The 15,142-nt window shown below is 67.3% G+C and overlaps 7 protein-coding genes across 7 annotated transcripts; 3 read left to right on the plus strand and 4 right to left on the minus strand.

Moving 5' to 3' along the window:
• Nucleotides 1–369: 369 nt before the first annotated feature.
• MICPUCDRAFT_60567 (uncharacterized protein) lies at nucleotides 370–972 on the minus strand (the record flags this gene model as incomplete). Its single annotated transcript, XM_003061091.1, has 1 exon — nucleotides 370–972. The coding sequence occupies one exon, from the start codon at nucleotides 970–972 to the stop codon at nucleotides 370–372; it is 603 nt and encodes a 200-aa protein (XP_003061137.1).
• Nucleotides 973–3,471: 2,499 nt separating this feature from the next.
• On the minus strand, nucleotides 3,472–3,690 carry MICPUCDRAFT_60569 (uncharacterized protein; the record flags this gene model as incomplete). Its single annotated transcript, XM_003061092.1, has 1 exon — nucleotides 3,472–3,690. One exon carries the CDS (start codon nucleotides 3,688–3,690, stop codon nucleotides 3,472–3,474), a length of 219 nt encoding a protein of 72 aa, XP_003061138.1.
• Nucleotides 3,691–3,807: 117 nt separating this feature from the next.
• Nucleotides 3,808–4,830, minus strand: MICPUCDRAFT_60570 (uncharacterized protein; the record flags this gene model as incomplete). Its single annotated transcript, XM_003061093.1, has 1 exon — nucleotides 3,808–4,830. One exon carries the CDS (start codon nucleotides 4,828–4,830, stop codon nucleotides 3,808–3,810), a length of 1,023 nt encoding a protein of 340 aa, XP_003061139.1.
• A 458-nt stretch (nucleotides 4,831–5,288) lies between these two features.
• MICPUCDRAFT_3251 (uncharacterized protein) lies at nucleotides 5,289–6,743 on the plus strand (the record flags this gene model as incomplete). Its single annotated transcript, XM_003060834.1, has 2 exons — nucleotides 5,289–5,595; nucleotides 5,779–6,743. Coding segments are annotated over 2 exons (1,272 nt in total), but the record flags the coding sequence as incomplete, so codon positions are not given.
• Nucleotides 6,744–7,227: 484 nt separating this feature from the next.
• MICPUCDRAFT_60572 (uncharacterized protein) lies at nucleotides 7,228–8,463 on the minus strand (the record flags this gene model as incomplete). Its single annotated transcript, XM_003061094.1, has 1 exon — nucleotides 7,228–8,463. One exon carries the CDS (start codon nucleotides 8,461–8,463, stop codon nucleotides 7,228–7,230), a length of 1,236 nt encoding a protein of 411 aa, XP_003061140.1.
• Nucleotides 8,464–9,134: 671 nt separating this feature from the next.
• Nucleotides 9,135–11,323, plus strand: MICPUCDRAFT_28210 (uncharacterized protein). The gene is made up of 2 exons (XM_003060835.1): nucleotides 9,135–10,619; nucleotides 10,809–11,323. The coding sequence occupies exons 1-2, from the start codon at nucleotides 9,277–9,279 to the stop codon at nucleotides 11,167–11,169; spliced, it is 1,704 nt and encodes a 567-aa protein (XP_003060881.1). The 5' UTR covers nucleotides 9,135–9,276; the 3' UTR covers nucleotides 11,170–11,323.
• A 1,865-nt stretch (nucleotides 11,324–13,188) lies between these two features.
• MICPUCDRAFT_4669 (uncharacterized protein) lies at nucleotides 13,189–14,103 on the plus strand (the record flags this gene model as incomplete). The annotated part of the gene is made up of 1 exon (XM_003060836.1): nucleotides 13,189–14,103. A coding segment is annotated over one exon (915 nt), but the record flags the coding sequence as incomplete, so codon positions are not given.
• Between the last annotated feature and the right edge of the window lie 1,039 nt (nucleotides 14,104–15,142).

A 15,142-nucleotide genomic window follows, 5' to 3' on the forward strand; every position in this document is an offset into this window, starting at 1 on the left:
CCGACGGAAACATAAACATTGATCATAGAAACAGGTGTAAACAAGACAACCGGGCATGCAACTTGAGATACGCCACGATTGGGAATAACACCTCCAACAGGACTTATGAACGGATCCGCACCAATATCGATGCGCTCAACAAAGCGGGGATCCACGAGTTCTGGGAAATTCCTCTATGGGCAATTAGTTCGGTTTGCGCGCGCGCACGCGCGCGCCATCACGCGCGCGGCTGCGTGCGCCCGCGCGCGCGGCAGCGCCCACGCCTGGTGTACGAACGCGCCCGCCGCGTCTCGACTCGTGAGCCTCGAACGCGTCGCCTGGAGGACGCGGAGAGCTCGCGACCCTCAAAACACTGCGCTGTGATTCTCATCAGTTCCACCCGGCGACGACCTCCGGCCCTCCCTTCGTCACGCCGCACGCTCTCTCTCTCTGCAGAAGCGCCCTCTCGCGCGCTCGCAGCGCGCCGTCGCGCTCCGCGTGCGCGCGGAGCAAGAGCTTCGCGGCGATCTCGTGCTCCTTGATCGCGCTTCTCGCCTTCTCTCGCTCCTTCTCCGTCTTCCGAAGCTCCGCGCCGACGGTCGCCTTGAGGTCCGCGGCGGCCTTTTTCGCGCGCTCCTCCGCGGCGCGCTCCCTCTCTTTCAGCGCCGATTCGCGCTCTCTCAGCTTCTCGAGCTCCTCCGCGTGTCTCTCCTTGAGCTCCTCCGCGGCGTGTTTCTCGCGCTTCGCCTGCGTCTTCTCGCGCTCCGCGATCTTCTTCTCTCTCGCGTCGAGCTTCGCCTCGCGCTCGCGCAGGTCGTGGTCGTCTCTCGAGGCGTCCTCGGGCACGAGCTCCCCTAATTTCGCGAGAACGTCCATCTGCGCTTCGCGCTCGTCGCACGCCCTCTCGCGGCATTCCACCCCTTCTTCGCGGTAGCGGACGACCTCCTCGCGTTTACGGAGGATCTCGCTCTTGTCCGGGGTGGACGTCGACATCGCGACCGTGCGGGTGGTGGTCGCGCGCGCGATTGATTATGATCGGAGCCAAGCGCATTCTCGGTCTGGAAATCACTGTTCTAACTGTGTCAAGTCTCCGGGAAATTGCAGTGTCAGCTTCGATTTTTGGCGAGCGTGTGGACTGCGTAGTAGTCGAGCTTAAGCCGACGTCCTCGCGGGTTCATTCGGTTTGACTTTTCAAACAAACTACGCGCACGCGCACGGCAACTAAGGGCATCGTCATCGTCATCGCCACGAACGCGGACGTCTCGCCGCTCGCTCGCCTCGCCTCTTCGCGTCAACTTTTCATCATTTTTTCATTCTCTTTGTTTTTTTCACTCGACTTGGTCTCTCCCCGCGCCGTACACGATCGCCTCGAGCTTCCGTCGAATCATGAACCGCGCGCGCTTCGGCAACGCCTGAAACTCCCCCGTCGGCGTCATGAGCGCCTTGGCCGGCGACGCGAGCGCGTCGTACACGCCGAGCGCGACGAAGTGCTTGAACCAATCCAAGATCGGCCCCGCCCCGGCTTGCGCGAGGATGTTCGGCACGAAAAGCGGCTTCGTCAGCGTCATCGACACCAACGTCCGACCGAGCCCTTTGAACGTGACCACGTCCTGCAGAAACGGTCGCAGCACGTCGTCCCCGAGCGACTCCATGACGCCGAAGTTGATCGTCATGAGCGTGTTTATGAAGTCGCGGCGTCTCGGTTTCGAGTCGTACGGGACCATCATGCAACGCTGGAATAACCACGAGGCGGATAACGCGGGTTGGTAGTCGTTCACCGCGCGCAACGCGTCGCGGTCGAGCGCGTCCGCGTCCAACGCTTCCTCCACCGCGCCGACGATGCGCGTGAGGTGCCTCAAGATCGCGGCTAAACCGCCGAACGACAGCGGGGATTGTATCCCGCTTGCGTCGCCGATTTGCATCACGCGGTCGAAGTCCGTCCGCAACGGCGAGTCTCGGTACGTCGGAAACGTGCCGAAGAGGACGCGTTTCACGTTCACGTCTTCGATGGAGTTCAAGCCCTGATACTTCGGCATCAAGTCCCAGTAATCGTCCAGCATCGACGAAACGCTCGGCCGCTTCTCGTCCGCGTCCATGTACGTGAACATGTACGTCGTACGGTCCGTAGGGCCCGTGGACGCCGGAAACGCTTCCCAAAAGTACTGCCCGCGGTAATCCTCCTCGATGTCCGTGCACGTGTAAATCAGGTCCGCGCCGTCGTTGTTCTCGAACCCCTCCGCGCAGGACCCGACGACGACGCACACGCCGTCCGGCTTCATATCCCCGCGGATCTGTCGCACGATCGGCGACCCGAACCCCATGCAGTCGATGACCAAGCGCGCTCGAATCGGCGCGCCGTTGACGTCCAGTCGCGCGGCGTCGTCGAAAACTTCCACGCCGCCGAGAGTCGAGTTCTCGAAGACCACGCCGCCGGCGTCCTCGAACCTCTCGCGGCACCGCGCGACGAGCCTCTCGGGAGATATCCCCGTGTTCAGAATGTCCCTCGTCACGAGGTCCTTCGCCCCGCTGTTATGGAACCCGCACCGGATCGGGTTAAACTCGATCATCACGCACGCGTCCACGTCTTCCCGCGTCAACGCGCCCGCGTCCACCAGCGCCGCCGTCTCCGCCCTCGAGACGTTCCACTCCTGCGCGCGACCTCGCAGCGGCCCACGTTCGACGACCGCGACCTTGACGCCGCGGCGTTGCAGCGCGGTTGCGACGAGAATGCCGAGCGTGCCGCCGCACACGACGACGTCGAACGCGTCGGCGTCGTCGGCGGCGGCGGCGTCGTCGAATCCGGTCGTCGTCTCGCCGGGGTGCACGCGGACGTACGGCGTCGACGGCCGCGGCGGGAACTGCCCGGCGCGCGTCCTCGCCCACGCGGCGTCCAGGCCTTCCAGCGCCGCGAGCGTCGTGCGGCCGCCCGCGCCGAGCGCGGACGCGGACGACGACGATGACGACGCCTCGAGTCTCGTGAGGATGTCTCGCGTGCGATCGCTCGCGAACGACGTCGGCGTCGGCGTCGGCGTCGGCGTCGGCGTCGACCCGCCTCCGCCGCCTTCTCCTCCCGCGGCGGTCTCGGCCGCGGCGCGCGCGCGCGCGCGAGGCGAGCGCGACGTCCCGCGGACGCGGCGTCCGGCGAGCGGCGCGACGCGATCGCGGCGCGAGGAGGAGGACGTCGACGTCGACGTCGACGCGGCGGAAAGTCTCGTCGTCGCCGAGAGCGCCGAGAGCGACGTCATCGCTCGCGCGCGTCGCGCGTTCCCGACGTTCGCGCGCGCGTATCGCGCGGCGACGATATCGATCGTCCTTCTCGAGCGCGCGTGGACGTCACGCGAGCGCGTCGACGGCGCGCGCGTCCGCGTGTTGAGCGCGCTATGAAGATAAGATGAGTCGCAGTGAGCGCTCGCGAAAACAGCACAGGAAACGACGCTTCGAAAGAATAAATCATCACTCGGACGGGCCGAAGAAACCGCCGACGCCTCCTCTTCACCCGCCTCTCAGCTCGCCGTGCAATCGCGCGAGCTCCGGGGCGATGATATCCCGCAACCCGACCGGGTTGTCCACGTGCAGCCAGTGCCCCGCGTTCGCGAGCTCGTGATACTTGAGCACGCCCTTCCCCTCGTCTTTGCCGCCTAAAACTTCCAAAATCTCCGATCGCGCTCGAATAGTCTCCACTAAATCGCTCGGCCACCGCGCGGACCGCATCGCGCGCACGACGTGCACCTCCGTCCCAGACGGCGGGTCTAACGACGTCTGTAAGCACCCGTCGTCGCGCTGCGGAGGGAGGGGAGTGGGAGTGGGAGAGACGGGCGCGGAGGGAGGTCAGCGGCGACCGAGGGACGGAGACGACGCGCGAGTTTTGGATGTGGAACGGAACGAAATGACGAAACCGAAAAAACCGAAATTACGCCGTTCGCGTCCGCCGCCGCGCCGCACCTTGTACGCCGCGTACAGCGCCGCCGCGCCCTTCACGTCGAACGTCCACGTCAGCTTCGACATCGCCCCCGCGCTCGGATCGATCGGCACGAGGTTACTCCCGAGCCAGCTCACCAAGTCCGGCGGGAACGCGACGCCGCTCGACCGCAGCGCCGGCTCCAGGTCCTCCCTCGCGGCGAATTCGCGCGGCAACGCCGCGACCGTCTCGATGACTTTCTGCACGCTGTGCGGGTCCGCGTCCGGGGGCAAGTACGTCGGCACGGAGTCCAGCGACCACGTCTGGTGCGGCGGCGCGTCGGTCGCGTTCGCGTGGGCGGTCGCGCCGCCGCCGCGCGACGCCGCCGCCGCCGCCGCCGCCGCGCGCGCGACGTGCCTCAGCGCGACTTTGCCGCCGAGCGAGTGTCCGAGCACGGCGGCGACGGGCTCCGATCCCGACCGGCCGTGGGTTCGGAGGATGTGCCCCGCGACGGCCGCGACCGCGGACGCGGCGACGTCCACGGCGTCGACGCCGTCGCGGTCCGGGTCCGGGTTGCGGAGGGATCGTAACGCCAGGTCTGCGTGCGTTTTCCCGTGCCACACGTGATCCACGAGCGCGAATCGGAACGGCGCGCGCCGCTCCGCGAGCGACGACGACAGCGCGCGCGTGAACGTCCGCCAGTTCCTTCCCGCGCCCATGAGACCGTGGAGCACGAGCGCGATCGGCGCGTCGGACGCGTTCGGCGTCCCCGCGGGGGGTTCGATCATCTCGTACGCGAGCGGCGACGGCGACGACGACGACGACGACGACGACGACGACGCGGAGAGCCATCGGGGGGTGCCCAAAATTCCGCCGGCGACGCCGCGCCATCGACGACCGCGCGTCGCGCCCGCGAGCGCTCTCGCGATCCTCCCGGGGCCGCTCGCCGCCATGGTACCGCGCGTCCCTGAGCTAGGCGGGAGGGGGAAGAAGCGGCGGGGACGTGGAGGGCGCCCGCCGCGCGCGCGCGGATCTGAGGCGCGAAGCGACGCGCTCGGACTGGATGGTGATTTTCGTCCTCGTCCCCCCTGCCCGCAAAGTCGCGTGCCGTCAGAAACGCGCGCGCGGACTGGACCGCGGCCGTCGGCGGCGACGACGCGCTTTCCATGACGCGGTGACGCGACCGGGTCGCGAAGATCGAACACTTCCTCCAGCTCGCGCGGCGATGACGAACGACGACGACGGATGGGGATACGACGACGACGACGACGACGACGACGACGACGACGACGTCGACGCGCGCGACGAGGGAGATCTCATCAGACGCATCGATGCGGAGGGTGCCAACTCCGACGTCGCCGCGGCGCCTCATCGTCATCACCCATCCCCGGCGCCCGCCGCGCCTCCCCCTCCCACGAGCGCGTTCACGAACGCGTTCACGAACGCCAAGGCTGGGATGGAGGGCGTGGACAGAGAGATGGTCAAGCGCGTCGTGCACGACATGAGCGTGAACAGCGCGCACTTCGCCACGGAGTCGCGCAAAGAAGCCGCCGTCGAGGCGAAGATACTCGCGATGAAGAAACGCGCGGCGTCGATTCGCCCGTCCGCGCTCGCGACGATCAAAGCCGCCGTGGACGACCGCGTCGCGCGCATGGAAGCGTCGCGCGACCTCACGAAGACGTGGGTGCACGTGGACATGGACTCTTTCTTCGCGTCGGGTGCGTCCTCGCTCGTTACACTACGCCGGTCCCCGTGCGACCCCGTCCGCGCGGTGCGCGCCGTTCCTTAAGGACTTCGCCCGCGACGCCTCACGACTCATCATCCAACTGACGCGCCCCCGTGCTCCACCTCGACGTACCGTACGTCGCCTCGCGTGGACCCTCCCCTCCCTCGACCCTCAGTGCACATCCTCGAACGGCCAGAGCTGAGAGACGTTCCGATGGCCGTGGGAGGGATGTCGATGATCAGCACCGCCAACTACGCCGCGCGGAAGTTTGGCGTGCGCAGCGCGATGCCGGGGTTCATCGCGAAGAAGTTGTGTCCGCAGCTCGTGTTCGTGGACAGCGACTTCGCGAAGTATAAGCACTACGCGTCGCTCACGCGCGAGGTGTTTAAAGAGTACGACCCTCAGTTCGACGCCGGGAGCTTGGACGAGGCGTACCTCGAGATCAGCGCGTACTGCGCGGGGAAGTCGATGACGCCGGCCGACGTCGCGGAGGCGCTGCGGCGCGAGGTGAGGGAGAAGACGAAGCTGACGTGCAGCGCGGGCGTCGCGCCGACGCGACGCCTCGCGAAGGTGTGCTCCGACGCGAACAAGCCCGACGGTCAGATGGTGATCGAGCCGACGCGCGACGCCGTCGCGGCGCTGCTGTCGTCGCTCCCCGTGCGGAAAATCGGCGGCGTCGGGAAAGTGTTGGACCGAACGCTCGCCGCGTTCGGGATCGCGACGTGCGGCGACCTCCTCCGCGAGCGCGCGCTCGTCGTCGCGCTGTTCAGCGAGGTTCAGTCCGATTTTCTCCTCGGCGTCGCCATCGGCGTCGGCGGCGAGGCGCGCCCGGCGAGACCCCCCGGGTGGGCGCCGCAGCGGAAGAGCCTGTCGCAGGAGCGCACGTTCGCGCCGACGGCGGACGCGCGCGCGCTCGCGGCGAAGATCGCGGCGCTCGCGGAGGAAGTCGCCGCGGGGCTGGCGCGCGAGAACCTGCTGACGCGCACGGTCACGCTCAAGATGAAACGCGCGGACTTTGAAGTCGCGCAACGGCAGACGTCGCTTCCGCGTCCGACGAACGACGCGCAGACGATATCCGACGCGGCGCTGCGGCTGTTCCGGGGAGAGAAGAACACCCACGGGTCGTTGCGGTTGCTCGGCGTGAGAGCGAGCTCGTTGGAGATCGCGGGGGAACCGAGAGGCGCGCCCGCGGCTGGCCAGGCGAGAATCGACGCGTCGACGTTTTTTCAGCCGGCGGCGGCGGCGGCGGCGGACATCTCCGGGGACGACGACGACGCCGCCGCGACGTACGCGTGCGACGCGTGCGGCGGGAAGCGGATCCGCGAGGACGACCGCGCGGAGCACGAGGACTGGCACTTCGCGATGACGCTGCAGCGCGAGGAGCGGACGACGGCGATTTCCGCGGCGGGGCCCGCGACGCGCGGCGGCGGCGGCGGCGGCGGCGGCGGGAGAAGGGACGCGACCGCGAAGCGAAAACGTCCGAAAGACCAGCGGTCGCTTCTGTCGATGTTCGACCCGAAGCGATGACGCCGTACTGATGAGTACGAAGGTATAGCACATCATCGTAGACGTAGCATAGCGCGAATTCTTTTACAACAGAAACTACAACGCGACGAGACGGTCGTCACCCCCTGTTTCCCTTTTGCATCGTCCGCCACTTGTCCTTCAAGTGCACGTTCGTCCGCGCCGGGTCAAAAACCCCGGCGCCTTCCGTCTGAATCTTCTTCCAGTTGCTCTCGCCGTACTTCTTCACCAACCGCTCGAGCTCTTTCACCTCCTCGTCGGACCAGTACTGTTTCTTTTTCCTCCCCGTGGCCGTCGTCGCGTGCTTCTTCTTTTCGACGGCGAAACTCGGCAGCGTCGGCGTCCCCTTCTCGCCCGGGGTCGTAAACTGCGAGTCCCCGTCCCACTCCACCGTCGTCGCGCCGGGTTTCCGCGTGGACGAGATCTTCATCTTCTTCGCGCGGATCGCCGCGGGGGAGGGCTCGTCGTCGTCGTCGTCGTCCGCGGGGGCGATCTCTTCTTGCGTCTCGTTCGCCGTCGCTCGCTTCCCGAGCTTCTTCCACGCCGCCGCGTCTTCGCCGCCGCCGCGGGTCGTCCTCGTCGTCGCCTTCGCCGCCTTCGCCGCGGGCGGCGCGTCCTCGTCCTCGTCCTCGTCCTCGTCGCTCGACGTCGTCGCGTCGCGACGCGCCGCCGCCGCCCTCGCGTCGCCGTCCCTCTCCTTCTTCGGCAGCAGCAACCCCTCCTCGACCATCGGGTTGTACGCCCCGCGCGCGATGTCAATCGCGACGAGCTCCAAAAAGCTCGGCCCCATCGCCTTGATCACGCTCGAGGCGTACTGCGCGAGCTGCTGCAGAAGCTCCTTCTCCGCGTGCCAGCGGTTGAGCACCTCTCCCGCGCGCGCCGGGGTCGCCCACTCGCACACCCTGGCCAAGCCGTCGCGGCAGTTCACGAGCGTCTCCGCGTCCAGCCACGGCGACGTGTCCTTCAGATCCTCCACGAGGTACGCGTGCACGGCTTCTTTGAACGCCTTGACGTTGGGTTTCGGTCCGCGCAAGTGCGTGATGCAGGTTTCGCTGTAACACCGCGCGACGAGAAGCGGCGACGGGACCGGAAGGACACCCCCCGCGGCGTCGAGCGTCGACGTCTTGTCGCCCACGGTGACGAGCGACTCGAAGACCATCATGGCGCATTTTTTGTCGATGTGCTCGAAGTTGCGCGTGGAGTAGTTTAAAGAGTCGAGGAGGAGGCGGATCTGCGCGCGGAGTGGAGGAGGCGGGATTTGGAGCTTCAGCGATCGGCGTTCGTTTACTTTTTCTCTTTCTTCGTCGGAATTGAATTGGGAATCGGGTGCACACATCGCGAGATCGGGCGCGAAGCGGCGGACGACGCGCGCGCGCCGCGAGTCCGCCCCGGCCCTTCCGAACGCGGACGGACGAACGCGCGGACGAAGGGACGAGCGCGCGAGCCGAGGCGCGCGGGGTGCCGCGGGGTGCCGAGGGAGGGGGCCCGCCGGGCGCGCACTCATTCACCTGAAGATGCGCGGGGAGGTCGACGCTCTGCATCTTCGGCGTGAGCGCGGCCATGCATCGCAGCTTCGCCTCGTTCGAGAGGCTCTGCGAGCACGTGATGAGCTCGATCGCCCACGCGAGCGCGGTGTCGTGCGCCGCGTCGGTCGCGGGGTTCGCCATGACGAGGTGGGGCGTCCGGGGAATGCGGCGACGGGCCCGCGGTGTCCGCGTTTCGAACCGTCGAATATCAACGGGCCGCTAAACCCGCTAAACCCTAGCTTTACAGAGTACCCTAATTAGGGTTCGGCCGGCCACGCGGCTGCGAGACCAGACGACGACAAGCGCGTGATCTGAGCGACGTCGACGCGTTCGTCAGTTCCGAAGGGCGCATGGCGTCCGCGGCGGCGACGCGCGTCTCCGGACGCGTCGCGCCGTCGCCCCTCTGCCGGCATCGCGCGGCGTCGCGGCGTCGTCTCCGCGCCGCGTCGCCGCGCGCGCGAGCGACGGTCACGGCGGCCGCGTCCGGGGCGAGCGGCGACGGCGACGGTGACGGTGATGGCGACGGTGACAAGAAGAACACCACGTCGACGCCGTCGTGGGAGGATCTCATCGCGTCGCAGATCGACGCCGACCTCGCGCGCGAGCGCGCCGAGCGCGAGGACATGTACGGATGGGACCTCCCGAAGGAGCGCGTCGTGCTCGTCGGCGTCGGCGGGCAGCGGAACGACGAGAAGGCGTCGCCGAACGCGTACGGGTTGGACGACTCCTTGTCCGAGCTCGCGCAGCTCGCGGAGACCGCGGGGCTTCAGGTGGTCGGGCGCGTGACGCAGCGCCTGCGCGCGCCGCACCCGGGGACGTACGTCGGGAAGGGGAAGCTGCGGGAGTTGAGGCTCGCGTGCGGGCTGACGGACGACGTCGCGGAGGAGGACGAGGAAGAGGAAGCGCACGACGACGACGACGACGATTTCGACGAGTTCGAGTTTCAGTGGGAAGACGTCTCCGAGGACGAGGACGAGGACGCGTCCGCGCCGCCGTCCCCGCGGCCCCCGGCGCCGATACCGGAACAACCGCATCCGAAACCGAAGCCGCGCGTCGTGGACACCGTCGTCTTCGACGATGAGCTCACGCCGCGGCAGAACCGAAACCTCGCGAAAATTCTCGACGACAGAGTCCAAGTCTGCGACCGGACGATGCTCATCTTGGACATCTTCTCGCAGCGCGCGAGGACCGCGGAAGGGCAGCTTCAGGTCGAGATGGCGCAGCTGGAGTACCAGCTCCCGCGTCTGAGCAAGATGTGGACGCACTTGGAGAGACAGGCGGGCGGCGGCGCGGGCGGCGGCGGGCAAGTCAAGGGCATGGGAGAGAAACAGATCGAGATCGATAAGCGCCTGCTGCGCGACCGAATCGTGATGCTGAAGCGCAAGCTGGACAAGGTTTCGACGCACAGGGCGGCGTACAGAGACCGCCGAGCGGCGGCGCCGATCCCGGTCGTCTCCTTGGTGGGGTACACGAACGCGGGGAAGAGCACGGTGTTGAACGCGCTCGTCGGCGCGGGCGTACTCGCGGAGGATAAGCTCTTCGCGACGCTCGACCCGACGACGCGAAGGCTCTCGCTGCCGAACGGCAAGGACGTCCTCCTGACCGACACCGTGGGGTTCATTCAGAGGCTGCCCACGGATTTGATCGCCGCGTTCCGAGCGACGCTGGAAGAGATCAAAGACTCGACGCTGCTGCTTCACGTCGTGGACATCTCGTCGCCGCTCGCGGGCGCGCAAGTCGCCGCCGTGGAGGCGGTGCTGGAAGACCTCGGCGCGTTGGACATCCCGCGCGTGACCGTGTGGAACAAGGTCGACGCGCTGACGGGGTTCGAAGGAGGGGTTGTTTTGGGTGGGGGTGCCGATGGGGGTGCCGATGGGGGTGCCGATGCCGGCTCGGAGACGACCGCGGAGGCGCGGACGCGGGAGGTTTTATCCCGCGCCGCGAAATGCGGCGCCGTCGCCGTGAGGTGCGTTCTACACACTGGTCCCCATACGACCGCGTTGGCGTGGTGAACGCCGTTCCTTAAGGACTTTCTCGCCCTGCGCATCTCTCCGCCCACCCCTCGCTTTCAATCCCCGGCCTCGATGCCTTTCAACTCCGCTTCTGACGCCTTTCAACTCCACCCCGACGTTCGCTCGTACGGAACGACCCTCAGCGCCGCGACCGGGTTCGGCGTCGACGCGCTCGTCGACGTCGTGCAGTCCGAGCTCGTGCGCGTGTCGCTCACGCGCGTGGAGGTTCTCGTGCCGTACGATAAGGGGTCCGTGCTCGGGGAGATTCGCAGGGCGGGCGTGGTGGAGTCGGAGACGTGGCGGGAGGACGGGACCCGCGTGATCGCGCACGTGCCCGTGAGCGCGGCGAGGCGGCTCGCGAGTTTGGGGATGACCGCGGTGGGGGGTGCCGACTTGGGTGCCGACTCGGATGGTGCCGACGACGTCGTCGCGACGTGGTCCGAGGAGGACGAAGCCGAGCTCGAGAGGTTGCTGATGGAGGAGGAGGAGGAGGCGAACACGTGACGATCAGTGGTCACGACGCGACCTAATAAGACTCTAGCTAGACTAACTATAACCTAATGTGCGGCGGCAGCGCGGCGACGCACGGGCTGTCCTTGTACGCCATCAGCGTCTCGTACCCGCGCACCTCGCCGCCGCCGCCGCCGAGTTCTTCTTCGATTTCGATCGTCGCCCACGCCTCCTCGGACGTGTGCGCCTCGGCGTACGTAAACTTTTTGCAGTCCTCCCGCGAGGTCAACGCGTCGTGGCCGTCGATGTGCCCGCACTTTGTCTTTCCCATGCCTCTCAGCGCTTTCGCTCGCGCTATGTTCTTATAGTACGCGCTCGTGTAGTTGACGACGGGTTCGTCGCCGTCGCCGCTCGCGTCGTCGTCGTCGTCGCCGCTCGCGTCGTCGTCGCCGTCGTCGCCGTCGTCGCCGTCCTCCTCCTCGTCCTCGTCACCGTCCCTGCCGACGCCGTCGTCTTGAAGCAAATACACACCGAAATACTCCTTATGCAACGCCACGCCGCTGTCCTCGCGCGCTTTCGCGAGCATGTGCTGCCCTAACGTGTCCTCGATGAACCCCCCTCTCGGCAGGTTCACGTACCGCTTCTTCCCGAACACCCGCGAGAGATACCACCGCGTGGACGCGACGTGCATGCTATCGTAAAACTGCAACAGAGGCAGCAGCCGCAGCGGCGCGCGCGTCGTCGCATCGTCCGCGCCGCCCTCTCGCGCGACGCTCGGATCGCATCCACAGCGATCCCTCGGCTGCGGCACCGCGAGCTCGAACCCCTCGACGACGAGGCCGTACTTCGACAGCACGTGATGCTCGTGCCGGATCGTCGTCGACGTCGGGAACCCCACGTAGTTCACGCGTCTCCGGCCCGGACGCGAAACGTCATCCGGACGCGAACCGTCGCCGTCACCCCAACACGAACCGTCGCCCTCGTCCTCCTCAACGTCCGGCGTCGCCCCCCACCCGGTCTTCCCCCCCTCCGTGCTCCCCGCGTTCGCCTCTCGCATCGCGCGGACGACGGCGGCGACGTCGGTGACGCGGACGAAGCTTCGGTCGTGCTGCGCGACGAGCACGAACGGCGTCGCGACGCGCATGAGCCCCCTTCGGAGCGCGTGCGCGAACCCGTGGCGCTCGTCCAGCGCGAGCAACGTCGCGCCGTGAAGCGCGCTGTGTGTGCATCGCGCGGACGTCGTCAGGTGATGCACGCGGGAGAGGTACCGTCGGTACCGCGCCTCGTCCTCCGCGGTGCAGACGCCGGCGCGGAACTTGGACACGTCCCTGACTTTGACGCCGTCCGCGACGATGATCTTCGCGCATCGACGCGGGATGCCGCCGAGGTTGACGATGCTCTCGAAGACTTCCTCGATGAGCCTCGTGGACGGGTGCGTCCTGGGGAGGGAGAGAGCGGCGGCGGGGTCGGGAACGATCGATCGTGAGAGGGTCGACGACGATGAATGAAATTGAACGAGAGAGAGACGGACGGGGAACGACGGACGAAGGAGGGCGAACGGCGGGGCGCGCACTTGATCGGCGACGTCGTGAGGACGATCGTGAGCAGGTCCGCGAGGTCGTCGTCCTCCGCGCCGGCCGCCGCGGGAGCGGTCATCCTCCTCCCGCCGCGCTCGGCGCACTGATGGACAGCGGCGTCGCAAACCTATTCTCGCTCACGGGAGGTGCCGACAGCGACACGATTCCGATCGTCGCAGTCGAACGGCGCGCGATGGCGCGGAGGTCGCGCGGGCCGGTGTGGCTCACCCTCGCGTTCGCCGTCGCCGCGTTCGCGTCGCACGTCCTCACCGCGTCGGTGCTGGACGCGTGGGACGCCGGCGCGGCGTCGACGCGGCGCGTCGCGGTCCGCTTTGCCCGCGCGACGATCGGGGAAAGGGAAAGCGGGGCGTCGTCGTCGATGGACGCGTCCGACGTGCGCCGCGTCGATCCCTCTCCGTCGTCGTCCAGCGGAGCGTCGAACGGAGGAGGAGGGAATGGAGAGAAGAAGATGACGAAAACGGCGGGGAACGGGAAGTTCCACGTCCTCATGACGTCGGACGGCTCGCCGTACCAGCGATGGCAGTCGCGAGCGATGTATTACCACTACGAGAAACAGCGCGCCAAGGCGGGCGCCGCCGGCGCGATGGGCGACTTCACGCGCCTCCTCCACAGCGGCGTCCCGGACGACCTCATGAGCGAGATTCCCACGGTCGTGGTGAACAAGCTCCCTCCGGACGTTGACGACGGCGGATACGTCGTATTACATCGTCCCTACGCGATTAAACAGTGGCTAGACTCGCACGCGGCCGCAATCGAGGAGGAGTTCGTCCTTCTCGCGGAGCCGGATCATCTGTTCCTGCGGCCAATGCCGCTGCTCGCGTCGAATGAAACGGCTGTTGGGTATCCGTTCTTTTACATCACCCCGAACGACGACGCCCACTGGAAGATACTCCAAAAGTTTAACGCCGCGCGCGCGCCGCGCGCGTCGTTCCCGCCGACGGGAAACTCGCCGTGCATGCTGTCCATCGACGCGCTGCGCGCCGTCACGCCCATCTGGCACGATCTCGCGGTGCGAATGAAGCACGACCCGGAGGCGGACGCGGCGTTCGGGTGGGTGCTCGAGATGTGGGCGTACAGCGTCGCCGTCGCGCAGGCGGGGGTGAAGCACGCGATGGTAGACGAGCTCATGATTCACCCTCCGTGGGACGCGAGCACGCGAGCGAAATCGAACGGGCGCCAGGCGTTCGTCATCCACTACACGTACGGGCAAGACTTCACGAAGAGCGGCCAGATGACGAACGGGAAGGTTGGGGACTGGCACTGGGATAAGAGAGATCACACGTTGACGCCCCCGGGGAAGATACCGCCGCCGCCGAGAAAAGCGAGCGGGGGGACGCGCGCGCTCGTGAAGCTGTTGAACGAGGCGATGGACAACATCCCGGAGTGGGACCGCGTCGGGTAGGTATGGGGCTAGTAGGATGCGCGATCGATGGAGATGCACACCGATTACATTATTACCTAGTAGCTTATAGGGCCTAGTAGACTTCTAGCGCATACTACGAGCGCGAGCGACGACGTACGGGCGACTAGCTAGACTAACAACGCTTGCGAAAGACGTGCATCCTCTGCCGTCTGTTCCACGACGTCGGCGTCTCCACGACGCCTATCGCGTCCCCGAACGCAGCCTCCCGCCCGAGCCGATCGTTGTAGTCGACGACGAGCGCGCCCGGGGCGAGCTCCGCCGCGAGCCGCTTCGCCGCGGCGTCGTGCACCGCGGCGTCCCAGCACTGCGACGTGAGCGTGACCACTCGCGTGTTATTCGTGATTTCGCATTCGGTCAGCATGTCGCCCCGCGTGAACCCCAGCACGGAATCGTATCTGCCGCGCAGGAGATTCGACGCGACCTCGCGCGCGGTTGCCACGTGGCACTGTAAAAGCTCGTACCCGCGCGTGGGCACCCCGAGACCGATCGCGGCGTAAAACGCGAGCCACCCGACGCTGCTGCCCCAGACGACGTTTCCGACGTCGCGTCCCGCGCGGTCGCTCACTTCGCCGACGCCAGTTTCACGTCCGACGCCAGTTTCACGTCCGACACCAAAACCGTCGTCGCTCGCCGCCGCCGCCGCCGCCAATTCCCTGAGCGCGTCTCGCAGCTCCGGGACGCCGTGTATCACGCGGAGCCAGCTCGCGAGCGGGGTGCTGCCGTACGCGAAATTTTCCTCCGTGTACTTTTCGCCGCCGCCGCCGCCGCCGCCGCCGGACGCGCCCGTCTCTCCCTCCCTCTCCTCTCCGCTCCCCCCGGAGGGACTCATCGCACTCATCGCGCGACTCAGCTCCGCCGTCTCCGCCGCGAGCTTCGCGCGCGCGTCGACGTCCCTCTCGCGCGCGCGCAGAAACGCGATCGCGGTCCGCAAGTCCGCCGCGCGCGTCTCGGCGGCGCTCGCGTCGTCGTCGTCGTCGTCGTCGTCGTCGTCGTCGCCGCCTCGTCT

This window comes from Micromonas pusilla, assembly GCF_000151265.4.
Source record: "Micromonas pusilla CCMP1545 genomic scaffold MICPUCscaffold_9, whole genome shotgun sequence".
NCBI lineage: Eukaryota > Viridiplantae > Chlorophyta > Mamiellophyceae > Mamiellales > Mamiellaceae > Micromonas > Micromonas pusilla.

Coding starts and splice junctions, on each gene's coding strand:
- MICPUCDRAFT_28210 (XM_003060835.1), top strand. CDS start 9,277: ATGTACGGATGGGACCTCCCGAAGGAGCGCGTCGTGCTCGTCGGCGTC. Junction 10,620..10,808: donor TGCGGCGCCGTCGCCGTGAG/GTGCGTTCTACA, acceptor AACGACCCTCAG/CGCCGCGACCGGGTTCGGCG.